A 26,538-nucleotide genomic window follows, 5' to 3' on the forward strand; every position below is an offset into this window, starting at 1 on the left:
TCCTGAAAACCGGGGTAGTGAAGAGGCATTTCAAGCTGCCCCTGCTCCCTCAATACTGAGCCCAAAGGGGTGTCAGCCAGTGCAAGAGGCCATCGAGCCTGTTCAAACTCATCTTTATTTCCTAAGGGGTCAGAGCAGGGGTGTGGGGAGGGGGAAGGATAACTTGGGGTTCAGGAGGAGCCCCAGGCCTTGAGGAAGTGGATGAACCCTCATGCTCTTCCCTGGTAGTGTTGCTAGTAGGGGTGATTCCGGGTGTGCTCCATGATGGTCCGAATTGCCACCCACGTCTCCTGGGCCGTGGGGATGATCTGTGTGGCCGGCAGCAGGAAGCCATAGCGCCCGGTGTCCCGGAGCTCAAAGCTGAAGGCGTACTTGATGCCACTGTCGTAGGCCCAGTCGACAGTGATCCCACTGGCCAAATCTAGATACAAAAGGGGAAAAAAAAAATGCCCCCAAAAGGAAAAACAGAGTGTGGCCACAAGGTACAGGGGTGACCTGAGTGGAAAGAGGGCCCTGAAGGCCAAATCCCCACCCACTCCAGACCAGGCCAAGCCTCCCAACCCAGGTCTCAACTTGGGCCACACCCTGCCCGCCCTGCCCATTCTCTGTGAAAGCTCCTCGAAGCCACCAAACTTAAGATCTTCCCCCTCCAGGGTCATCACAGTCACTCAGGCAATGGGAGCTGCGCACTAATTGATGTTGCAAAGAAACAGCTCCCTGTTTCTAGGTACCACCATTCACCCTTCTATCCAGCTGTGGAAATTAGCTCTGGCCCAGCCTGGCTAGATCTATGGCACTGTCCTGTGGCCCGCCAGGCCTGCCAGTCCGAAAAGAGCCTGCACCTGCCCAACCCCAGGTGGCCGTGATGCCTGAAGCCCCAGCCAGGGAAAGCTCACTCACAGAGGGTGGTGCTGATGCTGCCATAAATGTACTTGATCCCGTGGACCTCATACAGGGCCTGCACTGCATCCTTGGCGACACTGTACTGCAAGATGACAGCCAGAGGGTGAGCGTCCGGGGCCCCCCGCACTCCTGCACCCTCACCGGCTGCTAAGAGTATGGAGTTGGGAGTCCTGGAAGTTGAATGTGTAGATGGCTCTTATTAGAAGGGATCACAGCACCTCCAACTTTGAACTTGATCACACGTGAAAACAAGCTCCCCCGCTCCTTCCTACCATAGGGCTGATTGGTCCGGACCCCTGTTTCAGAGTGAGGGCCTGAATGCCCTGGAAGTCTGCTGGATGCCTTCCCCAGCCCCTAAGCAGCCAATCTCACCAACTCCTCCTGGTTTGAAATAGGCTCCAGTGAGTGGCCGTAAGGGTACATGAGCATCTGAGAGTAGCTGTGGATGGAGATCAGAAGCTTGATGTTCCCGTGGGCTGTGATGAAGTCCACAATGGCAGCCACCTCTGGCTCTGAGTGAGGGTAGGGCCCATGGTAAGTCTCTGAGCAGGGATTGTCGTTAGAACCATTTCCTGGAAGTAAAATAAAAACCACCCAAAAAGGTTTGAATTCCCAGGTTTGAGAAAGACACTTAGTGCTCACAAAATATCCATGTACTTGCCAGCCTCCTCTACAGTTTGGTTGAGGCCGTGTGACTGCCTCTGACCAATGAGAATGTGAGCAGTAATGACATATCACCTCTAGTTCAAGGCTGTTAAGAGCACGCATGGCTTCTCCACACTCTCTTCTGTCTGTGGTTAAAAGCAAAAAACTCTCGATGGAGGAAGCATCCTGGGGCCCTCTGTCACCATTGCCAGAGAGCGTCACCTACCCACACCGGACGCATGTGCATGCAAACAAACGTTTATTGTGTTGAGCCACTGAGGGGTGTTTGTTGCTGCTGCGTACTCCTAGTCTAATCCATCAGAGGAGTGTAGCCATACTGTGGCTCAGCAACTCTGTGGCCCTGGACAGAGCTCCCTTGGCTTGTCCTTCGGTTTAATCCTGACTGTGGTTCCATTAGAAAGGCAGGCCTGCCTCAGCAGCTGCTCTGGAGAAGACACCAGATCTCCGAATCCAGCCTCCTCTGTGAGCAGCAACCCTTCCAAGCTGACCCTTCTCTGCTGACCGTCCCGCACCCTGGGGAAGGCCTGGGTCGGCTGAATGCTCAGACTAGGTGTCTGCATAAGTTCGGCCCAGCCGCAGAAGCAACATGGACCTGAGGCCAGGAAAAGAGAGAACAGAGCCCCATAGTTGCCCGAGGCTGGTCTGGGAACTACAGATGCAACGAGTCTTTGAAAATTCTTTTTGGGGACCTAAGCTCGGGGAGAGGGCCAAGAGAAGCTATGTTTCTGTTTTGCTCACAAATTTAATTTGTTCCCATCTCCTAGATTCTTTGTTCCCATCTCTTTTCCTCCTCTTTCCCTCTTATTCTGTTTTTCTCCTCTCCCCGGGGCCACGTCGTGGAGGCCTGGGCTGGTAAGATTTGTGGGTTAGGGACACGTTTGGAAAGAGCCGCCCCAATGCCTCCTCTCGCTCTCCTCCCTAAAATGACTGTGCACAAGCCTGGTCCAGAGGCCAGGGATCGCCCCAACTTCTGAAGCTCGTCAGGATGCCAGGGCAACCCCGTTGACCCCCAGGGCAGTGGGCTGGCTGGAGAGCTGGGATGCCACCTGAGGACCAGTTTAGACGCTGCTGTAGGACTGCAGCAAACCACGCCTCCCTGAGAACGCAGGTGAGGGCGGTGCGAGTGGGAGGGATGATCCACAGATTACTCATTACACAGCAATTAAATTAAGGCAATAATAAAACCATAAACAAAATCTTCCTGCCTGAGTCACCGACCCAGACACACACTATTTCTGATCAGAGGCAATTCTGTCACTGGGGAGCACATCCCCTCTTGGATTGTGGGTCCTCACCTGGGCTGGGGACCCTGGTTAGGAGGGGATGTGCCTGCAGGGAATGAGGGGGTGAGGAGCAGCCCCCCAGGCTGGAGTCAGCCCAGCTAACAGTGGCCCTGATTGTTGTGTCTGCCGGGAGCTTCTGCACCTGCTACACTTGATGAATGACAAATAGCAACAGATGAGCAGAGCGGGGGAGGCTGAAAGCTTTGTCTGCTTTTGCAGCCCACGCATGGAAAGCAGTTCCCCTGCCAACGACCAGGTGGCTTTGCCCAAATATGGAGAAACACTTCAGGCCATTAGTTCTGGTTTGAGCTAAACAGAATAAACTAATCTTCCCCTGACCAAATGGGAATTAGCTGCCTGCCTCTCTCTGACGTTTCACGAAGTCCTCTGAGCCTGCCTGTTTCACAAGTACCTGCTAATGGATTCATTAGCTATTTATTTTTCCTTCTCTAAAAATGTAATTTGTAGCAAGGGGAAATCTCCGGAAGGACATGGTAAATCATTAAAGGTAGTAATCTTCGAGTAGTGGGATTATGAGAGCTTTTTTGTCCTCTCTGGGCCTTTTTTTTTTTCCTATATGTACGTATTTTTTACGTTGTATATGTAGTGATTTTTTTTTTCCTGTGGTAAAACCACAAAAGTTATTTTCTTTAAGAGGTAATTTGTCTTTCTACTAGCCAGTTCGTCTCGGCATCTGTGGGTACACACTTCAGCTGGTTTCGAGGGGGCCGCGTGGATGACCACTTGGGGCAGGTGTCTGGTCACTGGGAGGTAGAAATGCCTAATTTTCCACGGTGTGTTCCCTTACACAAGCAGTTACACACATGGCTCCAGAATCTTCGGAAACCCTCACACTGTGGGCTCGGGGGCTTCTTTCTGGATGCTTGAGGGCTTATTTTTGTCCTTATTTTTCATGAGAACAGACTCAAAAAACCAGATTTTCAAAGCGACTGGCATCTAGATCTAGAATGTTCTCTCTCACTGGTTTAGCCACCAGTCTGTAGATCTGCTTTTTGGCAGCAATGGCACTGTCTCCTGTGGAGCCAAACCCCCAACCCCCAGCATAGTGTGAGTGCCACATCTTGGGGCAGAAGGCTGTGCCCATGTAACTCTCCACTCTGGACACTGTCCTGGCTAGACCCAGCATCCCACCCATCAAATTGCTGTTTTTCCCAGGTCCACACACTCATCTCTGAGCTTTCTGGAGGCCTCAGTTTCCCTATCTAGTCCCCATGCCCCAGGCATGGTAAAGGAGATCATCGGGGAGCACATCAAAGAACTGGAGGGGTGACGGGAAGCTGCCCACCCCTCCCTGGAATCACATGTCCCCAGCAGATAACCTCAGCCCGTCGGCCCAGAATTACAAAGTAATTGGGTCAAAAATAAAAACCAGGTCCAAGTCAGTGTTGATGAAAATGTTGTCTTATTCTATTTTTGAACTATTGCCCTGGCCTCTCCAGAGGGCAAATTTCAGGTCACCACTCTCAGGAAATGAGTTTGAAGGCATTTTGCTGCAGTGTGCTCCCTTCAAGGAAGGGCTGGAGACATTTCAGGGGCATCATTAAACTCTGGGTTTCGAACAGCCAGCAAGGCTGCCTTGTAATCCTTCGGCCTTTCTCTGCCATATTTAGGATTTGACCCTCGCAGTTAGTCCCGTGCAAGACACCATATCCCATGTTTCTCATGAAGGCTTAGCGTATGTATACTTTTCACAGGCATAGGCAACTCTCCTCATACCCCATGGCCAGTCCTAGGCACGTGCTTGCCTGCCTCTGACCATGACTCAGCTTGCATGAGCCAACTACGCTGCCTCGCAAGTTAGGAGCCAACGTACTCTGAGGGTGTGGAGACGTGCCGAGGACCAGCCCTTCTCCAGCCCCGTCCCCAGGCCCAGACTGCCATACCTCCGAAGCCGGACCTCCAGTTCCTGTTAAGATCCACACCAAGGCAGAAGACTCCGGGCCTGTTGGACTTGTTCTTCCGCCACAAGCGGTTCTGAAAAAACCCAGGGCAGATGATCTCACCCACGGGGCCCATTCCCAGGGACGGGAGCCCCTGACATTCTGGCCTAGGAAGTGGGGGTGGGGGTTCCGGTGAGACAGGGAGGGGCGAAGGAAAGGATCGCTGGGGAGGGATCAGGCTGGCATGCGCCTGGCCCAAGGCTACAGACCACACTCTTTGTGGTTAAAGCCAAGGTGTGGGCAGAAGCCTGAGCAGGAGGGAGGTCAGAGGGCAGAAGCCTCAGCTACGAGACTCTTTGAGAGGAGCCACTGAGAGGTTGACCCGCAGGAAACCTCAGCCCGACTTCCCAAAGCCAAAGTGCCCTTTCCTCTACCCTCCCAGAGCTGACTCCTGACCCCTAATCCCTGATCCCATCCTTTCCAGGTACCCTCACCATGCTGTGGGTAAAAGCAAAGCCATCGGGGTTGGAGACGATCTCCATGAATATGTCCGTGGTGTTCAGTATGTTTGTCAACACGCGGTCTTTGCCGTATTCACTAACAATCTGCAAGAAAGGACAGCGTGTGTACTGGGGAAGGGATGGGAGGCCCTGCTGGGCTCTCCTCCAAGGTGGAGCAGGACATTTGCACAGCCAGTGGCTGCAGGTAGGGGTAGCATCAGGCCATCTGGTACATCCTTCGTGCAGAACCAAAGGCTTGGATTTTAGACAACTAGAAGGCAGAGGATAAATGCAGACTCTGTGCTGCCAAAGGCCAGCTGGCAGCTGTTGCAAAGGGCAGGAGGGTAGAGAGCACCCTGAGTTTAAACAAACCAAGTATAATATTTCAACTGGAGGTGCCCTTAAATAGTTGAGCAGCCCCCCACCCCCTGCCCCAGCCCCATGGTCCGTGCTGACCTTTTTGGCAGTCCAGATGCCGGTGGCATGGGTGATCCACTCTCGGGAGTGAATTCCAGAGTCAATCCAGATAGCCGGCCGCTGAGAACCTCCAGTGCTGAACTGGGGAAAAGCACCGGGCCCCAAGCAAGTTTGAACCAAGACAGCTACAGGGCTGTCCCTAGACTGCCTGGAAGGAGGCCGAGCAGCTATCCTCACTGCCTGGGGTGGCCCTAGGTGCCCAGAGAGGGGGCTGTATGTGCAGCAGGTACCTGTGCATGAGCCCATGAAATGCACGCATGTGGGGCCCCTGGTGACACAGTGTTGCTCCTGGAGAACAAAGCGATCCAGCCAGAAGCACAGAATTTCCCAGGTTCGAAAGTCTTGGGTACTTCTTTAATGTTCTACTGCTTCTCGAACTTTAAAGGGCACAAGAATTCCCCTGAGATCTTACTAAAATGCAGATTCTGATTCAGTAGGTCTGCGGAGGGGTCTGAGGTTGGGCATTTTTACCAAGCTCCTGAGGATGCTGCTGCCATGGGTGCAAGGACCACTCTCTGAGCAGCAAGGTCTTAGACATCATTACAGAGAGAACACGGACAGCCCCTGAGGGAAACTGAAGCAGGGGCAGGCGAAGTAAGGTCCCAAGTTCAGCGAGAGCACTTGACCATTCAGAAGAGTTCCCCAGGGCATTGTAGAGGGCAGCAATGCCTGTCTTTTCTGAGAGCTGGATATTAAATGCCCTGCCTGGTCCATGCGCCTAAGTGGCCTTTAGGGCACTTACTAAGAACGATTTTCTGGTGGGCTCTACACCCTTCTCTATCCTGCCTCCTTCGTGACCAAGGACACTGCCGCTGCCAAGTTTGCTCACTCTCTGTTTCCAGTGGCCCCTGTGAAGGGCTAGGAGGTCTCCTCACAGACTCAGGCCTATCTGTGGGGCTGCCTGAGCCAGATAACCTCAGTAAAGGAGGCCTCTCTTCCCATTTAATAGATGAAGCAACTGAGGAAACAGGAAGAAGGCTGACTCACCCATATTCTCACCCCAAGTCCAGGCTGATGACTGCCACTCTGTCGTTCCAGCTCCGTAGCAACCCTTACACCTACTTCCTGACCCAGGATGTGCCAGGTTACACATTGTCACCTGTCCATACCTACAAGTGTGGGTTCCTGAATACCACAATCTCAAAGTTTATGGGTCACTTCAGGACAGGAGTATATACATCTCTCCCTAAAACTCCTACCCAGCCATGACCCCACATGAGCTCAATTCTCATGCCAGAGGTTCTCGTTGTAGCGTTTAGCGGTCAACACTCCTAGCTTTTACCTTCAGGACAAGAATAGACCGATTTTCAAAGCTGTGGCCAATCTGAATTTTTGAGACAATATCTGAATGCTCAGTTACAAGGTTGTCAATCCAGCTATATATCTGAAAGAAACGAAGTTTATCAAACTGTCAGTTCATCAGGGTGGGGGAGAAGTCCAGGATCTCTCCAAATAGTCTTCCCCATCCCACCCTCCTTTATTCTTTTCCTCTTCCCATGAGAATCTGAAAGAACCTAGATCAAAACGGCAAGAAGACGCCCTCAGGCCTAAAGGAATCAGCCGGGGTCGGCCTGGATTCTCAGGGTTTTCACCATGGTGCAGAGCTAACCCTTTGCCTGGAAGAACAGCATGTCCTGAGCTTACTCAGGCCCCAGGTCAGCCTGCAAGGCTCTCTCTGGTTAGAAGTTTCTCTTGCTTCCTTTCTTTTGGCCCATTCAATCCACCTGACAGACTCAAAGACCTCGCAGTGTTGTTTTTGGTCTTCTCACCCCTTTTAGATTCTACGCCCCTTGAAGGCAGGATTATTTATCTCTGACATCAATAAATACTGACAGGCTAGATTAATCATTCTCTTATTTTTTCAATACATGTCACTGAATTAACAAATATCTGAAAGAAAATGGATTTTCTGTTATAGGACTTATGAAATGGGAAGAGTGAAGATGATGATAATAGAGTGGACAGTACCGATGATGTCCATCCTTTACATGGTGTCTCTGTTGTCCCTTTGGGCACTTTACATGGACCGGGTGTCTCTATGTTCTCCTTGCATATTCTCCTTTATAAACAAGTCACGGTCAGTCATGTTTGCCCCAGCTAGCTATAATTGTGATCACGAATTTTCTCCAGCTGAAGGCAACTCTGTTTGTTCTACAAAATGGCCCTCCAATGTGCCTGGCTTCCTGCCCCTTCTACGCAATAGTGCCCAGAGGTAGAGGTGTTTACCACCAGGAATGATGATGGAGCGGTCATGACCCCTGGATATGAAGGTGCCTCCACCTGCTCCATCCTGGCTGGTGATGGATCCTGCCTTCGAGTTCTGCCATTACTCTCGTCCTGTACGTGCCATGGGCTGTGCTGTTGAACCATGGTCCCCTCTACCTGAATCTTGGCTTCCGGGCCTCTGAAACTGACTGGCTACCGCACAGACCTTCACCCAGAGTCTACTCCGCATGCCCCAAAGTGTCAGTTTACTCGTCCTTCGCTAGTTCGTGCCTGGGTCTGGAGACCCCAAGGGCCCAAAGGGACAACAGAGCGCAGAGCTTGGCCGGGCAGACTCACCTCCTCCAGGGTGTGGTAAGAGGAGTAACTGAAGCTACTGGTGCTGCGCTCCAGTCGGCGGGACTTCGCCATGGCTTCCCTCTCCTCATCCAGCAGCACCTAGGGACAAAAGCACTCATGGGAAGGGAAGGGGAGGGCTGGGCCGGGCGCGCCCCTTCTGAGCCCTGCCTTGGCTTGCTGTGCACATGAACAGCATTTTCACAAGAGAATGAGCCACCATGAGCATGGGCTGCACAACAGGAGGAGATGCTGGGTTTCCGGGTTTCCGGGTAATTCTTCTGCTTGATAAGTTGGCATCCATCATGTGTGTCTGTGTGTGTGCACACACGTGCACACATAGAGAACAAGCGAACGTTTAAAATGTTAACAACATTTGAAAAGTCCATCCTACTATTCTTGCGATTTTTTTAAAAAAGTGTTTTAAAATAATGAAAGAGCGATACACCAAGCATAGGACAACAAAACACTAACATGCCAAAAAATATACCAAAATGCTAACAATTCCTGTTAGGATAAAAAGATTATAATTTTAAGCATTTTTTTTTCTTTCCTGTTTCTACATTTTGGCAATGCTTTTATACCACCTCAACAAGTAAAATGTTCTGAATGAATATGTAATACTAAAACAAAAATCCCTACTGGCTAAAATACAGTAGCAACCACAGAGCCTGCAGTCTCTGGGCTGGAAAAGAGCCCCCCATCCACCCGCATCTGTCACAGACCAGGCCCTGCTGCCCCAGTCAGCTCACTCACAAGCTTGCTCGAGTTCACAGATTTTAAACTAGGACTGGCAATCCATGTTTGGGGCTCATTTTATTTTCTTTTTGAGCACAAACTACACACTAGGCAACTGTACTTGCAATGCCTTCTAGCTGAACTGGCTGGGCCGGGACAGTGTCACCCGGCAAAGCTGGGATTGCTGGCTGAATTACAGTGGCACAAGTACCACCCAGAGAAGCTCTCACAAAAGGAACTTGTCTTCTTCCCAGGAAATCAATGGACATCTCAGCCCCCCATGACTGACGTGTGCAGGCACTCCAGCCGTGGTGAGCAGCCAGCTGCAGGGGAGAGAGCATGCCGGTCCAGTGCACCCGGAGTCGGAGTAGGTCCCTGCTCTGGCCCCACCAGAGTGAAGTTAAATGGTCCATATGGCTAACTTCCTGGGGACTGGTGGAGGGCCCGAGGCAGTAGGTGAAGATGCAGGACAGGGAGGAGAAATTGGGAAGGAAAGACCTGAGGGCCCCGGCTCTTCCCAAACAGCTCGGGGACACACCATAAGGCTGTCCTTTGTTCTACACAACAGCTTGGAGGCAAATGGGAAGTCGGCACCAAACTGCAAATATCTTTCCAAACACCCTCACAGGCTTGTGAATGGATATGACACCCACTTACAAATTGGGAATGCTCAGCCCTCACAGCTGGGCCCCAATTCCAGGAACTGTTAATCTACCCTGGCCTGAAAAAGACACAGATGTTTGCTCCCCTCCCAGGGATGAGGGAAGGGGAAGAGAGAACTAAGGAGGCAGTCTGGCCATGGGCTGAGGAATGCCTAATTACAGCCCTGTCAGGCTTCTCACAGAAAAAAAGGGGAAAAAAGTAACCCTCAGAAATAAGCCATTTGCCTCCCTGGAAGTCATAACCTGGCAGGAAAGTAATACCTGGGTGTGAATTAATTTATGACAGGGGTAAGGAAGGATGCGGCATTAAGCAAAGAACAGCGTCTCCAGGAAGGGGGACGCGAGGAGACTGAGGACCCCAAAAAGAGGAGTTGACACCTAAAAGGAACTGGTACTAGGCGGCTGAATTCCAACCACAAACATAAAATGGCCACAGCCCATGGAATTGGCGGGCGGGGAGAGGGGAGATGGCTCTAACGCCTGCTCTGTGACCCCAGCAGTCACCTCTCCTCATGTCCCTGGCCTTCTCTTCCAGGCCTGACGTTTGTAATGGCAGCGGCACAGCTGGTGGCAACTACAGTCCATGCTTACATGGGGGATGAGCGAGGTGGCTACAGATCTGCAGGTGTTAAAATGGACCCCCTGAGAGGCCAAGGCTGAACGGTGGCTTCACTGCCCAAAAGGCAAAGTTAAAACGTCGCACAAACGACAACCTCTGAGGAGCCAGGCGGTCTCAGATAAAATCCTGACACTGTCACGAACTTGGGCAAATTACTAACTTCTCTGTGCCTCAGTTTACTAAATTACTGATTTCTCCATGTCCTTGTAAAATGGGGGTCACGTTATCACATACTTTAGCGTATCCTTTTAAAGCGTTCTCACGAGGATAGAGGAGTCGATGCATGCACAATGCTTGGCACATCACCATGCATGTAGTAAATACCAGCTATGACGATGACGACGACGATGACAGTGTCAGTGACAAGGCAACAACAGTAACTCTTGGGGTGACTCCAGGACTCTGATGGAACGATTGCTGCAAGGCATGACGGGGGGATCTGGATTCCTCCATAGAGAAGTGGTGTTTGTAGGACTGGGGATGGCAGACTGTCCTCATTAATGGTCACTTGGCTGAGCCAGTTACACCTGCTCCTCTTGAGAACCAACAGAGGGGCCAGTCCTTTTGTCCCTGCCCCCTTGATACAGCTGGACTCCACCTCTCCCTCAGGGCCTTGGCCACCATTACTTCCTCCTTACCCTGCCTCCTCCCGCACTCACCCCTCCCTGCCTGTCCTCCTCTCCTCTTCAGAGCTGCCACCCGCCCCCACCCCAGCCAACACCTGGGTGTCTTATAAATCTCTTTTAAACAAATGTTTGTTGAGCCCACATGGGGCACCAGACTTGTGGCAGCCAACAAAACAGAACCACCTGTCCTCGTGGAGCTTACAGTCTGGTAGGGGAGACAATAAACAAGATAAATAAGTAAATGATATAGGATATTAAAGGCGGTAAGTGCCACGGAGAAAAGTGAGGTGGCCAGAGGAGGGAAGGAATTGGGGGAGAGCGGAGAAGGGTACAACTTAAAATAGGGTAAAAAGGTGACATATGAATAAGATTTCGAAAGCAGGGAGGGACTAAGCCATGCAGATATCTGCAGAAACAGCATTTTGGGTTACAAAGACCAGCATGTGCAAAGGCCCTGAAGTGTGAATCTAGTCAAGGGCCGTGAGGAACGAGTAGGTCAGACAAGTTTGAGGAAGATCAAGGACATCCAGGTGTCTAAAGCAAAGTGATCACAGGGAGAATGGTCAGTGGTGTGGGGAGGGACATAGATCGTGTAGAGCCTTGGCTTTTACTCTGAATGAGCTGGGACATCGGTGAGGGTTTTAAGCAGAGGAGTGACATAATCAGACTTGCATATTTTTAAAAGACCCCTTTGGCTGCTGTGTTGAGACTAGGCAATAAGGAGGCAAAGATGGAATCGGGAGAGCAGTTACTGGAATAATCCAGGTGAGTGCTGATGGAGTGTTGGCCCAGGTGGTAGCATAGGTAAGATACATTTTGAAGAACACGCTGATGGGATTTGCTGAGGGACTGAACGTGGGATGTGAGAAAGGAGTCGAGGATGACTCCAGGTTTCTTGGCTGAGTGACCAGAAGGATGGCATTGCCATTTCCTGAGATGGGAAGGCTGTGGTGGAGCAGTTTGGGGGGCCAGGGGAGCTCAGTTTGGACCCTAGGAACTTTGAGATGCCCATTAGAAATGCTCACTGGGGAGCCAGGTGGAAATGCTGACTAGGGATCCAGGTGTAGGAGTCTGGAGTTCAGGTTGGAGATATGAGTCTGTCTGGAGCTACAAATATGGAAGTATTCAGGAGCTTGAAGGTATTCAACGCCGTGATCCTGGATGAGTGGACAGAGGAGAGATCAACGATAGAGCTAGAAAACAGGAAATCCACATGCGAAGGAGCAGCCGGTGGGTGGAAATAACCCGGAAGCACACAGGTTTCCAGGTCGCTCTACAGGAGAAATAGGGTGATGGCTGGAGGTGAGGGAGAAGGATCAACAGAGCATTTTCTTTTTTAAGAGGAGAGAAATAACTCTATATTTGTATGCTAATGGGAGTGATTCAGTAGAGAGGGGAAAATTGGCGAAGCAATATTTACACAAAATTGTATTTTGCTCTAGATACTGGGAGCATGGATGATTTTTGTTTTCTCCTTTGTGCTTTTCCCCTATTTTCCAAATTACCTAACATGAATATTTATTAATTTTGTAATCAGAAAAAAAAAGCCATTAAAATCCACAGAGCTGATTGCTCAAGTGAAGCTTTTCCACGGTGACTCATCTTAGGGAAAGGGAAAAAAAAAAACAAAAAAAAAACAAAAAAACACGAAAGGGTTGAAAAGAACAAGGAGGTGAAGAAAAATTAAATGCAAATAGAGCTCACTCGGAATCTGATCATTTCTTGCCTGGCCCACTGCAATTTCCTCACCACCTTCCTGCCTGTCAGTCTCTCCCTGCTCCTGTCCCCAACTCAGCATTGTCACTGTCAGAGGGATTTTTCTTAAATGCAAATCCGATCATGTCAGAGACCTCCACTGGCTCCCTCACGGTTTTCGGGATAAAATCTCGACCTCTTCACCCGGCAGAGGATGCCCTTTGTGATCTGGATCGTCCTCATCGCCAATCGGGGGCCCCCTTCCCCTCCCCTTCCCCGCCCCCCCTCCACCAGCAGCACACACCAATTACCGCCTTTTCAGAGCGACTAGCCGGGCCTCGTGTACGCTCCCCATAGCAACCTGCCGCACTCCATCAGTGCTCCCATCCACTCTATTGTAATCACTGATTTACTCCCTCTGCTCCCCGCCCCCATGACACTCCGGCTTCCCTGGATACAGGAACCGGATTTCTGATCATTGTATTTCCAGCACCTTGCCCAATACCCAGCACACAGTAGGTCTGTCTCTCTGTATCTGTGGGTGGAACGAACAACCCCACCTCTTCCATCTCAAGCATCCTTCTCATAGTGGCAGAGGTGGGGTGGGGGGGGGAACTCTGTCCTCAAAACGCTCCAGTGCTTCTGGCCAAAATGATAGCCAGCGGCACGGCTTTTCACACCCCCTCTCAGCCTAGTGCCACGAGCAAACACACCCTCTCCTCTTTTGTTCTCACATCCACTAATTCAACTATTTATTAAGCCCCTACTAGGTGGCAGGTTCCATGGTAGGTGCTGGAGTATAAAGATGAATAAGGGACATGATCCTGGACCTTGAGGGGCTCAGGAGAGGGGGCTCTGGGGACAAAGACGGGCTCGTATTACTGAGGTCTTCCTCTCCGGGCATGCTCTTCCAGAACCTGCCAATAGAGTCATTCAGCAGACAATCGTTGAGGGCCCACCACACAGGAGACGCTGTGCCAAAAACAGGCGGGGAAGATCCAGGAGATGGGGAGAAGTCAGGCCTACGTGTCAATAACTGAAACATAATACAGAGGCCGATGACCCGCGTGGCACGAAGCCCTTCCCCCGCTGTTAGCGCCTCTGAGCTTTCTTCCTCCTGGACACCTTCCCCCATCATCACCACAAATCAACTCGACAGGGTAGCCTCCCCCGACCTCCAGCTCCCTCTAAGCCAAAATCTGATCTCAGGTCTGACAATCAGAGCTTGATGCGTTGCAGATAGAGCGACTTGGTGAAAATCCCGCCTGGCTGGGTTCGAGCCAAGAGTCCAGGGCATTTTACTGAGAGAGAGTCAAAGTCCCCCCCACCCTCACCCCCATCCCACCTCCACCACCTCCAGGGATCCAAGGCTGGGGAGCTCGGGAGGGCGACCAGCTCCAAAGGAGCCAGCGAGGAGGCTCAGAGGTGCCTCTGGGGCTACTCCTGATGTGCGGAAATCAACAGAAAAATGTTAGAGACTTCTTCCTGTCTGTTTGCCAAATGCTGCGGGGTTCCCAGGGCAGAGCAGGAGCGGGGAAATGCAAACTTCAAAATGCAGGCATGGGCTACAGTGAGAACGGAGTGCTAGTTCTTTTGATGTGGCGGCCTCTCTTGTCTGTGGGAGTTTCCCCATTTCTGTTTGTGGGGATTTAATTAGAGAAATAGCCCACCCCCCACATGTTGAGCGGGGAAACAGATGTGCCCGAGGAGGATAAAGGTCTTTGAATGGATCTAAGTGCCCCAGCCCTGCGCCTGCATGGGAAAGGAATGTTGCCTAATGCGTTTATCCCTTGGCATGTGGTGTCAAGTGTGTGTGCTCCCCAGGAGACTCTGTGTTCCCACACTCCGGGCCCCGAGAGGAGATTAGCTGCAGCCCAACGTGGTCGGGAAGGAATCTCCAAGGATGCAATCCTACAGGTACACGACAGCACCTGCAGAAGGGTGCCACAGGAGGCCTAACCGAATGGCGCCCCAAAAACTCGCTTGAGGAAGAAGGCTCCTTGGTATATCCCCGAAGACAGAACAACTGAAATAGGATCCCACAGTGTTCAGAAAAGACGCTGTTAGGGGCAACAGCGGGTGGGGGAGGGGAGATGGCCTCCTGGGATGAAGTCTCCCTGCGCCCCTCCCAAAGGCAAGTCTGCGGCCATGTCTCCCAGGGCTGTTCCTCTTCAGGAAGCCTGCCCGGGAGAGGTGCCCGATACGAAAAGCCTCGCGGTGGAGGTGCGGGGAGGGAAGCCACAGCCAGGCCCATACTCTGGAATGAAGGAATTCCCTCGTATTGGATGCCTGAGACACAACCGAGACAGGAAGGAGCAGTCAGAAAGCAAAGCGAGCCCTCCCAGGCTGCCTCCCACGGTGCCTTAGAAAGGCCTGAGCTATTTTCTCCTCCTGTCTCCCTTCTCCACTTTTAGCCCTGGAGGTTTTTCTTCCATGTTGGGCCCAAACCGGAAAGGCATATGGAAGGTGAGACCCCAGCTGCGGTGCTGGGGCAGGACCTCACCTGGATGTCTTTTATCATGATGCTGTAAGCCAGGCCGTGAGACTCCAGAAAAGCTTTGACATCTTTCAGTTCAGAGAAAGGAACTCTCATGTCCACAGGGAGGCTGGGCCTGGCTGGGCCACGCCAGAAGTCCAACTTGTTCACAAAGGAAAGAAAAATAGGCACATTGATCGCATCTCCTTACATACAACCCTGTAGGCGTCCTGGAGAGCCAGGCAATCTTCTCTTCTATGGATAAAAGGTCCCAGCTCCATAATGAAAACCCTAAGGCCAAGGAGAAAGACTAGCACAAAAAAATATCTCCAAGACCGAGTTCTGTTTCTAATTTCAAGCACCTTCATCTCCCAGCCTCACTTATACACTGCAACTTTGCCCAGATCCAAAAGCCCAAAACAGTTGCTAAAGGTGAGACAGCTCAACCTCTGGGACGTGAACATGGACAAGAACCCTGGTCAGCACAGAGAGAGACATCACTGCCCCCAAACCGGGAGAAGCAGGAAAGGCCTAGCCTGGATCCCCAGATCATCCGAATGCCCATCTATTTTTCAACTTACAAAGTGGAGGGAATTATTATAAGGTGTTACAAGTTCTGGTTGATAGGGGCACTCATACAAATAGGAACAAGAACTTTGGGCCACATCCAGATATACCTGGTTGTTTCAGTGGCCCTCAAACAAAACCCTTCTATTATAATAGTCGAAGAAGATGTTTTCCATTGTGGAATACTCGCAGAGGACAAATGCTCTTGGAAACAAATGCTCAGGCTGACAGGGACAAGCCCAAATAAAACACAGGTTTGCCAAGCTCGGTCCTTTAATTGACAAACAGATGTGTCCAGTCTGCGAGCTGCTTGACATCACACCCAGAGACATGTGTACTTCCCGTGTGGCTTCGGGACGGTCCAGCTGTTTTCATAGTAGTCCCTGACAGGGTCAGCTCAGCATCCCCCCATCCAGGACCGAGGGGAAAGCCAACAAGAGCCACCCGACCTTCTGGGCAAGGGTTCCTAATCCTTCTTGAAAAGGAGCCACGGTTGATTTTTCCACAATATTGTGATCTTTGGCAGAGCCATCAGAGGGCAGGTTTAGGGTGGGGGGAGCAGGATGGGGAGAGCCAAATACGCAAGCCACTGTGAAGGGAGGAAGAATGTGTCCCCAAGCCCTGAGGAGTCCTCACCTTCTGGGGCTTCAGGCCCTCCAGATCCCTGAGGAGTGAAATCTGCTTCTCATTTTTAGCCAGGACTCGAAGAACCTGGTCTCTGGAAAGACACAGGGAGGGGTGGAGGGAGCAGCTGAGAGGAATTCCTTGGAAGGCTGTGTTGCTCAGAGGAGGCAGTGTGGAGAAGAGGCCCTGCCAAGGGGACCTGGCAGGAAGGCCGGGAGGCACCTTGTCACGGGAGGCGGAAAGGCCCCTGAACAGAAGGACTTGTAGCTCCGGGAAGCACTCGAGCCCTTCAGCCTGGGGCCAGTGATCTCTCAAAGCCCCAAGGACAGACCACCCAGGGGGCTGACTAAAACCTGTCAATGCTACTGATGAAGCCATTGCTGAGACAGGAAGGAAGAGGATGGGGAAGGAATATGCGAGATGGAGGAGAGTGTAAGAAAGAGAGGAACGAGGGAAGAAAGAAATAGATACGGGACCGCAGGGACCAACGGTGACCCCGAGTGATCTTCATACAATGGTCCCAAGCCGCAGTGTGACCTCTGGGGTCCGATGCCTGAGATGGCGCTGGCTCCCTTCCTGACTGGCTCTGAGACTGTGGACGATAAACTTGCTCTCTAAGCTTTTGTCTCCTCTTCTCTACTCTGAAGATACTGCGGGGCATCTACCTCGCAGCACCTGGAGGAAGCTGAGAGATCACATCCATAGATGGCCGGCTGTATAGTACTGGTGTTTGTTGTTATCTGAAGGAAGATGATATCACACCCACCTATGGTAGGGTAGATAGTCTTTTAAGGGTTACTAACTTCTTTAAGAATCTGAAGAAAGCTATGAATCCTTCCCCCAGAGAAAAAGTACGCACACGAAAAAATTTAATCTATGGTTTCAAGGGATTCTTAGAATCCTGAAAGCTTACGCACAGACCGAAATTAAGAACTGTGGGTTTGGGGAGAGATAATGACATAGCCGCATGTCCTGTCCTTGGGCGTGAGAGTGGGCGATTCTAGAGCCGGAAGTAGGTTCAGGATGAAACCCAAAGTCCTGACTCTCTGTGCCTCGATCAGGTCCCAGCAGCACAGCCACCTCCCCACTGGGACACGTGGGCTCCTAGCTCCCAACGGTCCTCTCTCCTTCTAAGCAGCAGCCACTCACCCTGTGAAATTCATTTGGCCCAAAGCTGCTGCCAGGATAAAACTGCAGACCAGGAGCGTCCGTCCATCCACAGGGGACAGCCCAGGGCCCACGCCTCCTCCAGGGAGGCCCTGCATGCTTCTTCCACCAGGCGAGCTTCAGGGACCTCCCTCACGCACAGGCATGGCCCAGGCCTCAGCACAGCGCAGCACCTAAAGGCCGGCAGGCCCGGCCTGAGAATGGGCACGTTAGGCTCTGTCTGGGGAGACCAGGCGTGTGACTCCCACATGCTGGGCCTTGGGAGAGCCAGGGCCGCCCTTCCTCACGTTTAGGCAAATCCTCTCCTGGGAAGGGGAGAGGGAAGAGGGAGAGAGGAAGACGAGGCCCTTAGCTTTCCTTCCTCCCTAGAGGACTGCGGGGCCAGCTTCCTGTGAACAGCAAATCCTCCATCTCCGGAGAGAGAGGAGAGCAGCTGGAGTCCCGAGGAAACCACTCCGTTCCTCCCTCCTCATTTAATTCTTTCCTTTTGCTCTCCTTCTCCCTCCCCATCCACTCACACTTTCCCCAGGGGTGTGGACGCCATCAAAAGAATTTAGGGTTTAGAGACAGAGAACCAGGTGCTCACTTCCCCTCTAAAAGATCTGGAGCAATTAACCTAATCTCTCCCAGTCTCGGTTTACTCATTAGTCAAATGGGGTTAATAACGCCTCCCCTCCCTACCTCACAGTTTTGGGGTTTTTTTTGGGGGGGGGTTGGGAGGGCGGCTGGTATTAGATGAGACAACTTGGGTGAACTGGCTTGGCAAAGCCTGCAAAATATAATATACTATTATCTCAAAGGCATTAACTCTTAGGCACAGCTGCATCTTAGGTCAGCATCTAAACTGCAGTGGGGAGAAGGGGAAGAGAAAAGAACGGAGAAGGGAACAAAGGAAATAGATATATACGGTATGAGGAGGAATTCAGTGAAAATCCCCCTTTCTGTCTTCAGGTGGTCACCATAATGCTGGAATAAGCAGTGTGTTTTCTGCCGGACGGGAAGGTCCCCGCAGTCGTTATTATAGTTTTCGACAGACAGCGGAGTCAGTTTCTCGGTCCTGCTAAAGCCCCGCACAGCCCCCTTTCTGGTCTGGGAATAGTAAGAATAAAGCAGAGGCCAGCACACAAAGCAGTCATATTAGAAGGAGAGACTGAAAGATGATGCCTGAATAGTAAATGATGAATCTAACAGAAAATCCACAGGAGGTGGAGGAAAGGCAGAGGCTCAATCCAACAAAGTTGTTCAGCAGAGGATGTCAACAAAAGGCCACTTAACTGTCACCGGGGCGATTCTCAGAAGCCCCCCTCCCTATCCGTACCTTCCCAGAATGGCCAATTAACTGGCCATGTGTGCGGAGAGGGGAGCTCTTTTATTGACAGAATGCCCTGCTCCCACACCCCGCCGGACCTACTCCATTATTTCGCGGTTCAGCTGTTCAGACATGCCAAACTCTCCTAGAACTCTGGCTTTGGGAACTCTCAGACAGAAACATTTAGCAAAGGCTTTAAAGACCTAGAAAAGAAAGCAATCGCGCTTTCCACCCAAGTAACGTCCAGCGTTAGTAGAAAGAGGAACAAAAGAATGTATTAGTAAACAATAGCTCCAGGATCTAAAAGAAAAAAAAGTGGGAATGGCGCTAGTCACCAAAAGTACCCAGCGTCTTCGTGTTCAAAAGCATCATTTTAAGTCACTAATAATAAGACAACTATCCCTGTGCTTGGTTTCGGGGTGGGGGGAGAGAGAGAGAGAAAGACTAAGAGCAAGAGCGAAGGAGAAAGAGAGAAGAGCAATTAAGAATTCTCGAGAATTCTACGGCAGCGCTTCCAAGAGAACCTTGTGTGATAATGGAAATGTTCCATGTCTGCCCTGTCCGGTAGCCATTTGAAAGGCGGCTCCTGCGACTGAGGAATTGAATTGTTCATCTTAGTTAATTTTAGTTAATTTTAATAGCCACAGGTGGCTCGTGGCTACCACAATCACAGGGTAGTTCTATGGGAATTCACCAGCCCTGAAGCACTGCCTCGAATGGCTGGGTTTGGCGCAGAGATACACAGCTGTGCTTGATCTAACACCTGATATGGGCTTCTCCCTTGAAATTAATTACTCGTCTAAATCATTTATTCGGTAAATGTCTACAGAATACCTACTATGTGTTAGGCACTTGCTAAGGCCTGAGAATAAAATAGTGATATAGAACTGACCCTTAGGTTTCCCTTGGGGTAAGGAGACAATTTAAAAAGCATATAAACAAATGTAAAAGTACAGCTGGCGTGTGTATCACAAGGGGAAGATTCAACATGCCATGAAGATAGGTGACATGGACTCCACATAAATTGAAGAGACAGGGAAAGTTTCCCCAAAGAAGTTTCATTGGAGAACTTTTATCTCCTACGTACAGGCGGGCGGATTAGATACCTAAACAATTCTGCTCGAATGAAACAACTGACATACTGGATAAAATATTTTTAATAACAATTTAAAAAGTATATAAACAAATGTAAAAATATAGCTGGTATATGTATCACAAGGGGACCTTTATCTGTGAAAATCCTTGAGGTCTGGATTGGAGTTGAGTTCCTCCAGAGAGGGTTTGCATTTATTTTTGTGGGTCGCCGAGAGCAGGGGATGGCCGGGGGGCGGGGGGCACTACCAACCTGAGACCACTCTAAATTAAATTATTTGCTTGAGCTTCTTGGACTGCATGGTTAGCATAAATTTAGACCACAAACTCATGTGTGGGCTTACTTGTGGTTATGAATTCTCAGAGGAAATTTTCCCCCAGATCACCTAACACTGAGATTTTAAATCCTGGACAATAATAGCATATTATTTGCAAGTGGGTAATCAGAGTTAGTGTTTTAAGGTTCTGAGGTTGTTGGGAGGAAAATCAAAGTATTGATCATTTTCTAGACTTTGGTAAGTATACAATACTCAGATTACTACAATAACAACTAAAAGACTAGGCATAGAGCATATAACTTCTAAACAGATAGAAAGGGTAAGGAATAGAATGAGAAAAGGAGGAAGGGGAATAAAGCAAAAGAAAATAAGTAAGAAAAGATTTTAAAAAGTAATTTTTTATACTAGGACAAGTAGAAAGGACATTAAAAAAAAGAAACGCATTGTACTAAATGTAAATAAGTTTAACTCTCCTATGAAAGACAAAAATTATCAGAGTAGATTTTTTAAAAACCTAGCTATATGTATTCATAAGAGATACACTTAAAGCATAAGAACAAAGAAAAACTAAAAGTCAAAGATAGAAAGAAGATATTTGAGGTAAATGGTAACCAAAAGAAAGCGTCTATAGGTTTATTAATAATATGAGATAAAATAAACTTTAAGGCAAAAAGACTTATCAGAAATAAGGTCACTACATAATACTACTTTCAATTTCCCAAGAATATTTAACATATAAAAATATTTTAGAATAATTCCAACAAATAATGTCCATTCCTTCCTGGAGACAATTATAAAATTTCATTGAAAAATGCTAATGTTCTAAACAAATCTAAAGATATACTGTATTGTTGAATAAGAAAATGCAATGCCATAAAATTATTATTCCTTCTCCCTAAATAGATCTAGGGATTCAATGTAATTTCAAGCAAAAACCCAGTGTTCCACAAAACTTTGTAAGCTGATAAAAACCTAAACACAAACACAAAGATTCTAAGAGCCAAGACAATCCCGAAGAACAAAGTGGGAGAATTTCTATACCAAACATTATGGCATATTATAAAGCTATAGTAACTGAGATGGTAGAGCATTGGACCAGAACAAAACAGCACAGAAACAAACCCAAGCAGACTTCATGTGCAGACTTGACACAGCAGATCATTGTGGAACAGAAAGACAATTCAATAAATGTTGCTGGGACAACTGTAGATCTATATGGGAAAAATGGAATTAAATTCCTATCATACCACATACCAAAATCAATTCCAGGTAGATTAAAATATTTAAATGTAAAAGGCAAAAAACAACTATAACACACTTAGAGACAATATAAAGAACAGTTTTATAACATTGGGCTAGGTCATCATTTTTCTAAATAAGACATGAAAGGAAAAAAGAACACATAAAGTTTCTCATAAAGGGAAAGATGGATAAAATCAACTGCATTAAAATTAAGAACTTCTGTTCTTAAGACTCTTGACAGAGAGAAGAAAGCAGACCTCAAACTGAGGGGACGTATTTACAACACATAAAACTGGTCAACAATTAATATCCAAGACATATAAAAAACATCTGTGAATTAATTTTTCTTAATGGGCAAAAACATGAAAAGCCATTTCACAAAAGAAGACTCACAAATGATCTATAAACATGTGAAAATTAATGTTTAGTAATCAAGGGAAAGCAAATTAAAACTGCAATGAAATTATCATAACACACCACCAAATTGGCAAAAGTTAAAAAGTCAGTCTATATCCAGCGTTGGCAAGGTTGGGGTTGGGGGCAATTTAAAGCTGGTGGAGCTTTAAATTGGCAAAATCAGTTTGGGAAACAGTTGTTATCCAGTAACGTTAAAAACCCTGTGCCTTGACATTTCCACTCTCAGCTACGTGGACTGGAGAAATTCTTGTGCATGTGCACCAAGGTACATGAACAAGACTGGATAAACGGAGATGGAGTTGTGCTCATATGAAATACACCCGAATAGAAAAAAAGAATCTATTACAGCTACCTGCATCCCCTAGAAGAAACCTCAAAACCGTAATGTCGAGTGAAAAAAAAAATCAGAACATGCATTGTATGTTTCCATTTATAAATGTTCACAGACAGGTAAGACTAAACAATACATTCGTGTACGCACATGATAAATATGAGGGTAAGGAAGGAAATGATTCTCAAGAATTAGTGATTTCATCTGGGGAAGGAAAGGACGTGCAGTTGAAAGGCTCGGAGCAGGCTCCTGAGATTGTGTTAAGTTCATGTTCTTAAGCTGAATAGTGGGTAAAGAGTGTTAATTTTATTTTTTAACAGGCTATGGAAGTATTATACAGCCTCTTATATATATGATATTTTACAATAAAACATATTTTAAAGGAAATATGGGAAAGCTCAATTCGCATTTTTCGTAGTAAAAAATCAATAGAAAAGGCGTAAAACTGAAAAATCAAGAAGTAGCAATAGAAGCACCTTATCTAAGTTTATAGATGTGAATATCGGGGCTGAAAGACCTCAGTGTGGTTATTGCCGGAGAGCAAGATGTGGGACGGAGGAAAGGGGAGCAGGACTGGTACTTTTCATAAAAAGCCTTGTAGAAATACATGACTCTTTAAACCATTTATTTAACCGTACAACCGATGAAAATGAAAATGAAATTTAAAAAGTGGCATTTGATACCTGGAGTAGTCGGATGCACAGAGACAGAAAGTAGGCTGATGGCGGAAGGGACGGGTGGGGGGTTCGTGTTTGTTTCATGGAGACAGAGTTTCGGCTGGGGAAAATGAAAAAGTTCTGGAGCGGAATGGTGCGGATGGTTGTGAACGTAATGTTAATTACGACGTGAGTGTAATTAACATCACTAAACTGCACACTTAAAATAATTAAAGTGGTAACATTTATGTCACGTTAAGTTTACCACACACACACACAAATTAAAGCTCAAAAAAAGGAGAGTGACATTTGAGCTGAGTTAGGTAAAGTATGAAGGAGTTAATTAGCTGAAGCAGGGTGAGAAGGTTACAGGAAATCTGATTCTTGCCCTGAATCCCTTCTTTATTAAAGGTATTAATTCCCACTGCTGGTTGGAAACCACCCCGAGGATCTCCAGAGATTGCATGAGGTGTTCCAATATTTGCAAATAAAACTCCCAAACTAAATTATGTTTGATTTCCAAAGGTCCCCTTTGGGTGCTTAATGGAAATAAATATATCAAAATGTAATCTTAAAAAACAGAATAACAGGAGTGTTCTCATTCACGTTACAAAAGGATTCTTTGATTAACAAGAGGATTTACCGCTTTCTTAACACAGCCAAGTTCCCAGGTACACTCGAAATGTGATTTAATTAACGAAAAACAGGCTTATCCCACCTCCCAGAAATATGCCAAACAGGTTCTTTCAAAGGAAATTGAGTACTAAAAATCCAAGAAAACAGCGACCCACAAAAAGGTGAGTTAATGATGCTCTAGATTAGAGTTTCTAAATTCACTTCATTATTCAAAATTATCATTCAGAAGCTCCAAGCCCCCACCCTCTACTCCGGAAGCCATACTAACCACATCTCACCTAATCACGCCTGGTGCCTCCCTCTACCATCACACATCATATAGATTCTAAGTCTTTACAAGCATCGGTCCAACGTGAAACAAACTCCTCGTGGGCTGGGCTGTGTCATCTTCATCTCTGTGACCCCAGAAACATTGCGTACAGCCCAGGCCACTGCCCGGAGCTACTTATTGATTGATTCACTCATTCAAATGGCTGCCTAAACCCTTGCTTACGAGGCCTTTGCCCTTGCCTTTTCCACCAGCTCTGCATCCATCAGCTTAGACCTCCTAAATCTTTGCTCTGTCCCGCTCCCCATTTTTAGTTACTAGACCCCATTCTCACCACCCACAGCCAGAGACCTCATCTGGTGCCATCCTTAAGTACAGTCCTCTAACACAAGGGTCTTGCCTTCCTCTCCACTCCCCAGGAGAAAGACTGGGGGCCTGGCAGTTGATGACAGGCTCTTAGGTCACCCTCTGCCACATGCTTGCCTCCATGTGGGCACTAGCTGACCTCCTCCCAACTGTAGTACACTCACCTCTTTCCCCAATGGTCCAGCCACCTACCAAGGGAACCCCCCAGCTCCAGCCCTAGTCTCTGAGGAGAGCAGGGTTTGCCCAGTGACATGACACAGCTCTCACCACCCTGTGGCAAAGGGTCTGGCCACCCAGGACCACCCAGCTAATGACCATGAAGTGCCCAAGATCACAGTCCAAGCACGTACTGTTGGTGAGGCCAAGGGTTGGCAGACACCAGCCAAGAGGCCAGTTCACAGTCTTTGGAGAATGGGTGACTACATGTCAAGGGGTATAGTTGCAGCCAGGGCCAGTCCCTTGAACTGGAGAGCCACCTGTATAGCCCTGTAAGAAGCCTATGAAGTCCCAACTGCATGGAGAAAAGGCAAAGGTGACCCGGACACTTTCCCCGTCCTAGGACCAGCAAACTCTTTTTGGAAAGAGCCAAATAGCACATAGTTTAGGCTTTGGGGGCCACGAGCTAAGACAGTAAGTGTTCTCACTGAATATTCTTTCTTACATTTAAAAATATAAAAACCATTCCTACCTTTCAGGTTGTACAAAAATAGGTGGGGACTAGATTTGCAGGCTGTAGTTTCCCTAGCCCTGGTCTAGTTGAAGAGTCAGACATTCATTCATGAGACTATTAGAAACTATTGGAGAGCTCAAGGTAAATCAGAGACAAGGGTTAGAAGCATCCGGTGATCTCCAGAGTGAGGCATTCACTCCTATTGGGGATGAAGGAAAAAAATTATTAATACTTCTGTACATTTTGATCTCATCCTTTTTTATTTCCATTTTTATTTGTGTTTTATAAAATACATAAAATGAGTACAGTGATATTTATACAGAATTTATAAATACATAATTACATATGTCGGATGTGACATGCTAATTTTTTTTTTTGTTTGTTTGATTATGAGGGTAAAGTATGAGAAAACTTTGAAGACTACTGGCATGATGATCTAGCACCAGCTGATTTTGAAATCCCTTACACTATCGTGCCTTTGTTTCTGTAAGTACCTCTTCTCTTACCTAGTGATGGGTGGCACAATCTGATTTTTTTAATTAAAATTTATTTAAATCAATGTTGACAGATACTAGAGAATTTCACCATCTTTGAAATAAATGTATCATGAAAAACCCCAAAAAAAGCTACTTCTCCCTGCTGTGAGCAAGATTCTGCCTTTGGAACCTGATGTCTGGTCGGGATTTTGATACTTTGCTGCTTATTTTTGTCACATAGAGTCAGAATCATCTTCCCCCATGGAAGGCCTGTGGGATCAAGAATTTTAAGACTATATACTGCTGGATCCATGCTTCCTTCAGGCTGTCCTGACTTCCACCAATTATATAGTGACACTCCCTATAAAGGCTGAACTCAGTCCCTTGTACCACAGCAGGCTTTTGTGTAACAGCGGAAGTTGGGGGAGGGGGCCGGTGTGGCCTGTCAGTTTAGCTCCTCACAGTGTAACAGCGGAAGTTGGGGGAGGGGGCCGGTGTGGCCTGTCAGTTTACCTCCTCATTTAAACAGCAGTGTTTGTGCATTTTGCCCACATTTTGTAAAAATTAGTGGAAAATGGAAGACTGACATTATTAGTGCCCATGATTAAGCAGTGATTAAACAACTGAGCTAAAGATGGAAATAAACATTCTGGAAGCAAATAGTTAGCCTCACTCGGACATTCATTGGATTAACCTAGGTAGCTAGGTTTTGATTTGGGCCGGAAAAGAATAAAAATATAATGGATGTTATCAAGAACTCTGAAAAGTGAAAGATTTTACTCTGCCGTCAAGTTAACAAGTTAGTTTGCCACCCTTTCGTGGATGCCGGCAGAAGACACAAAAATCCTGGGTCTCACACAAAGGGCTTTATTGCTCATGGCAATGTCAGCATTTGCGCCAGTCCCCTGAGCCCCACTGTCCACAAAGAAGGCCAGGTGATGCCTGCACAGGTTGAATTACAGGAGAGGAATCCTGAGTGTAAGGAACCTGAAACCTTTAACGATTTTCATTTTTTTTTCAATTCGTTAAGGTTTTTTTTTATGGCCCGGAATGTGGTCTAGCTGAGTGAAAGTTCCACGAACGCTTGAGAAGAACGCATATTCTGCTGTCGCTGGATAGAGTGTTCCCTAAATGTCAACTAGATCAAGGTGATTGATGACACCGTTCAGGCCAACTGTATCCTTACCGAGTTTCTGCCCGCTGGATCTATAAATTACTGAAAAAAGAGTGTGAAAGTCTCCAACCAGATAGTGGATTTCTCTATTTCTCCTTGCAATTCTATCCGTTTTTGCCTCGTGTATGGTGACGCTCTGTTGCTAAGTGCATACATGTTA

At 48.1% G+C, this 26,538-nt stretch overlaps 1 protein-coding gene across 2 annotated transcripts; it reads right to left on the reverse strand.

Moving 5' to 3' along the window:
* Window positions 1-96: 96 nt before the first annotated feature.
* CPA5 (carboxypeptidase A5) lies at window positions 97-19,248 on the reverse strand. Of its 2 annotated transcripts, XM_039860563.1 has the most exons (12): window positions 18,866-19,248; window positions 17,446-17,657; window positions 16,309-16,390; window positions 15,133-15,267; window positions 8,293-8,391; window positions 7,013-7,114; window positions 5,710-5,811; window positions 5,248-5,358; window positions 4,757-4,847; window positions 1,276-1,475; window positions 901-985; window positions 97-421 (listed from the first exon to the last, which is right to left on the reverse strand). In XM_039860563.1, exons 2-12 carry the CDS (start codon window positions 17,559-17,561, stop codon window positions 234-236), a joined length of 1,311 nt encoding a protein of 436 aa, XP_039716497.1. In that variant the 5' UTR covers window positions 17,562-17,657; window positions 18,866-19,248; the 3' UTR covers window positions 97-233. The 2 variants fall into 2 exon arrangements, with proteins under 2 accessions (XP_039716497.1, XP_039716496.1); XM_039860562.1 differs by lacking the exon at window positions 901-985 and having other exon boundaries at window positions 98-421.
* Window positions 19,249-26,538: the final 7,290 nt, after the last annotated feature.

Source organism: Pteropus medius, unplaced genomic scaffold, assembly GCF_902729225.1.
Source record: "Pteropus medius unplaced genomic scaffold, Ma_sr-lr_union100, whole genome shotgun sequence".
NCBI lineage: Eukaryota > Metazoa > Chordata > Mammalia > Chiroptera > Pteropodidae > Pteropus > Pteropus medius.

Excerpts from the sequence above, each read along its gene's own strand:
- CPA5 (XM_039860562.1), bottom strand. The coding sequence starts at position 17,561 with ATGCAGGGCCTCCCTGGAGGAGGCGTGGGCCCTGGGCTGTCCCCTGTG. Across the intron at positions 7,115-8,292 it reads CTTACCACACCCTGGAGGAG|ATATATAGCTGGATTGACAA; the intron begins GTGAGTCTGCCC and ends CGTTTCTTTCAG. Across the intron at positions 1,476-4,756 it reads CTGGAGGTCCGGCTTCGGAG|GAAATGGTTCTAACGACAAT; the intron begins GTATGGCAGTCT and ends TTTTACTTCCAG.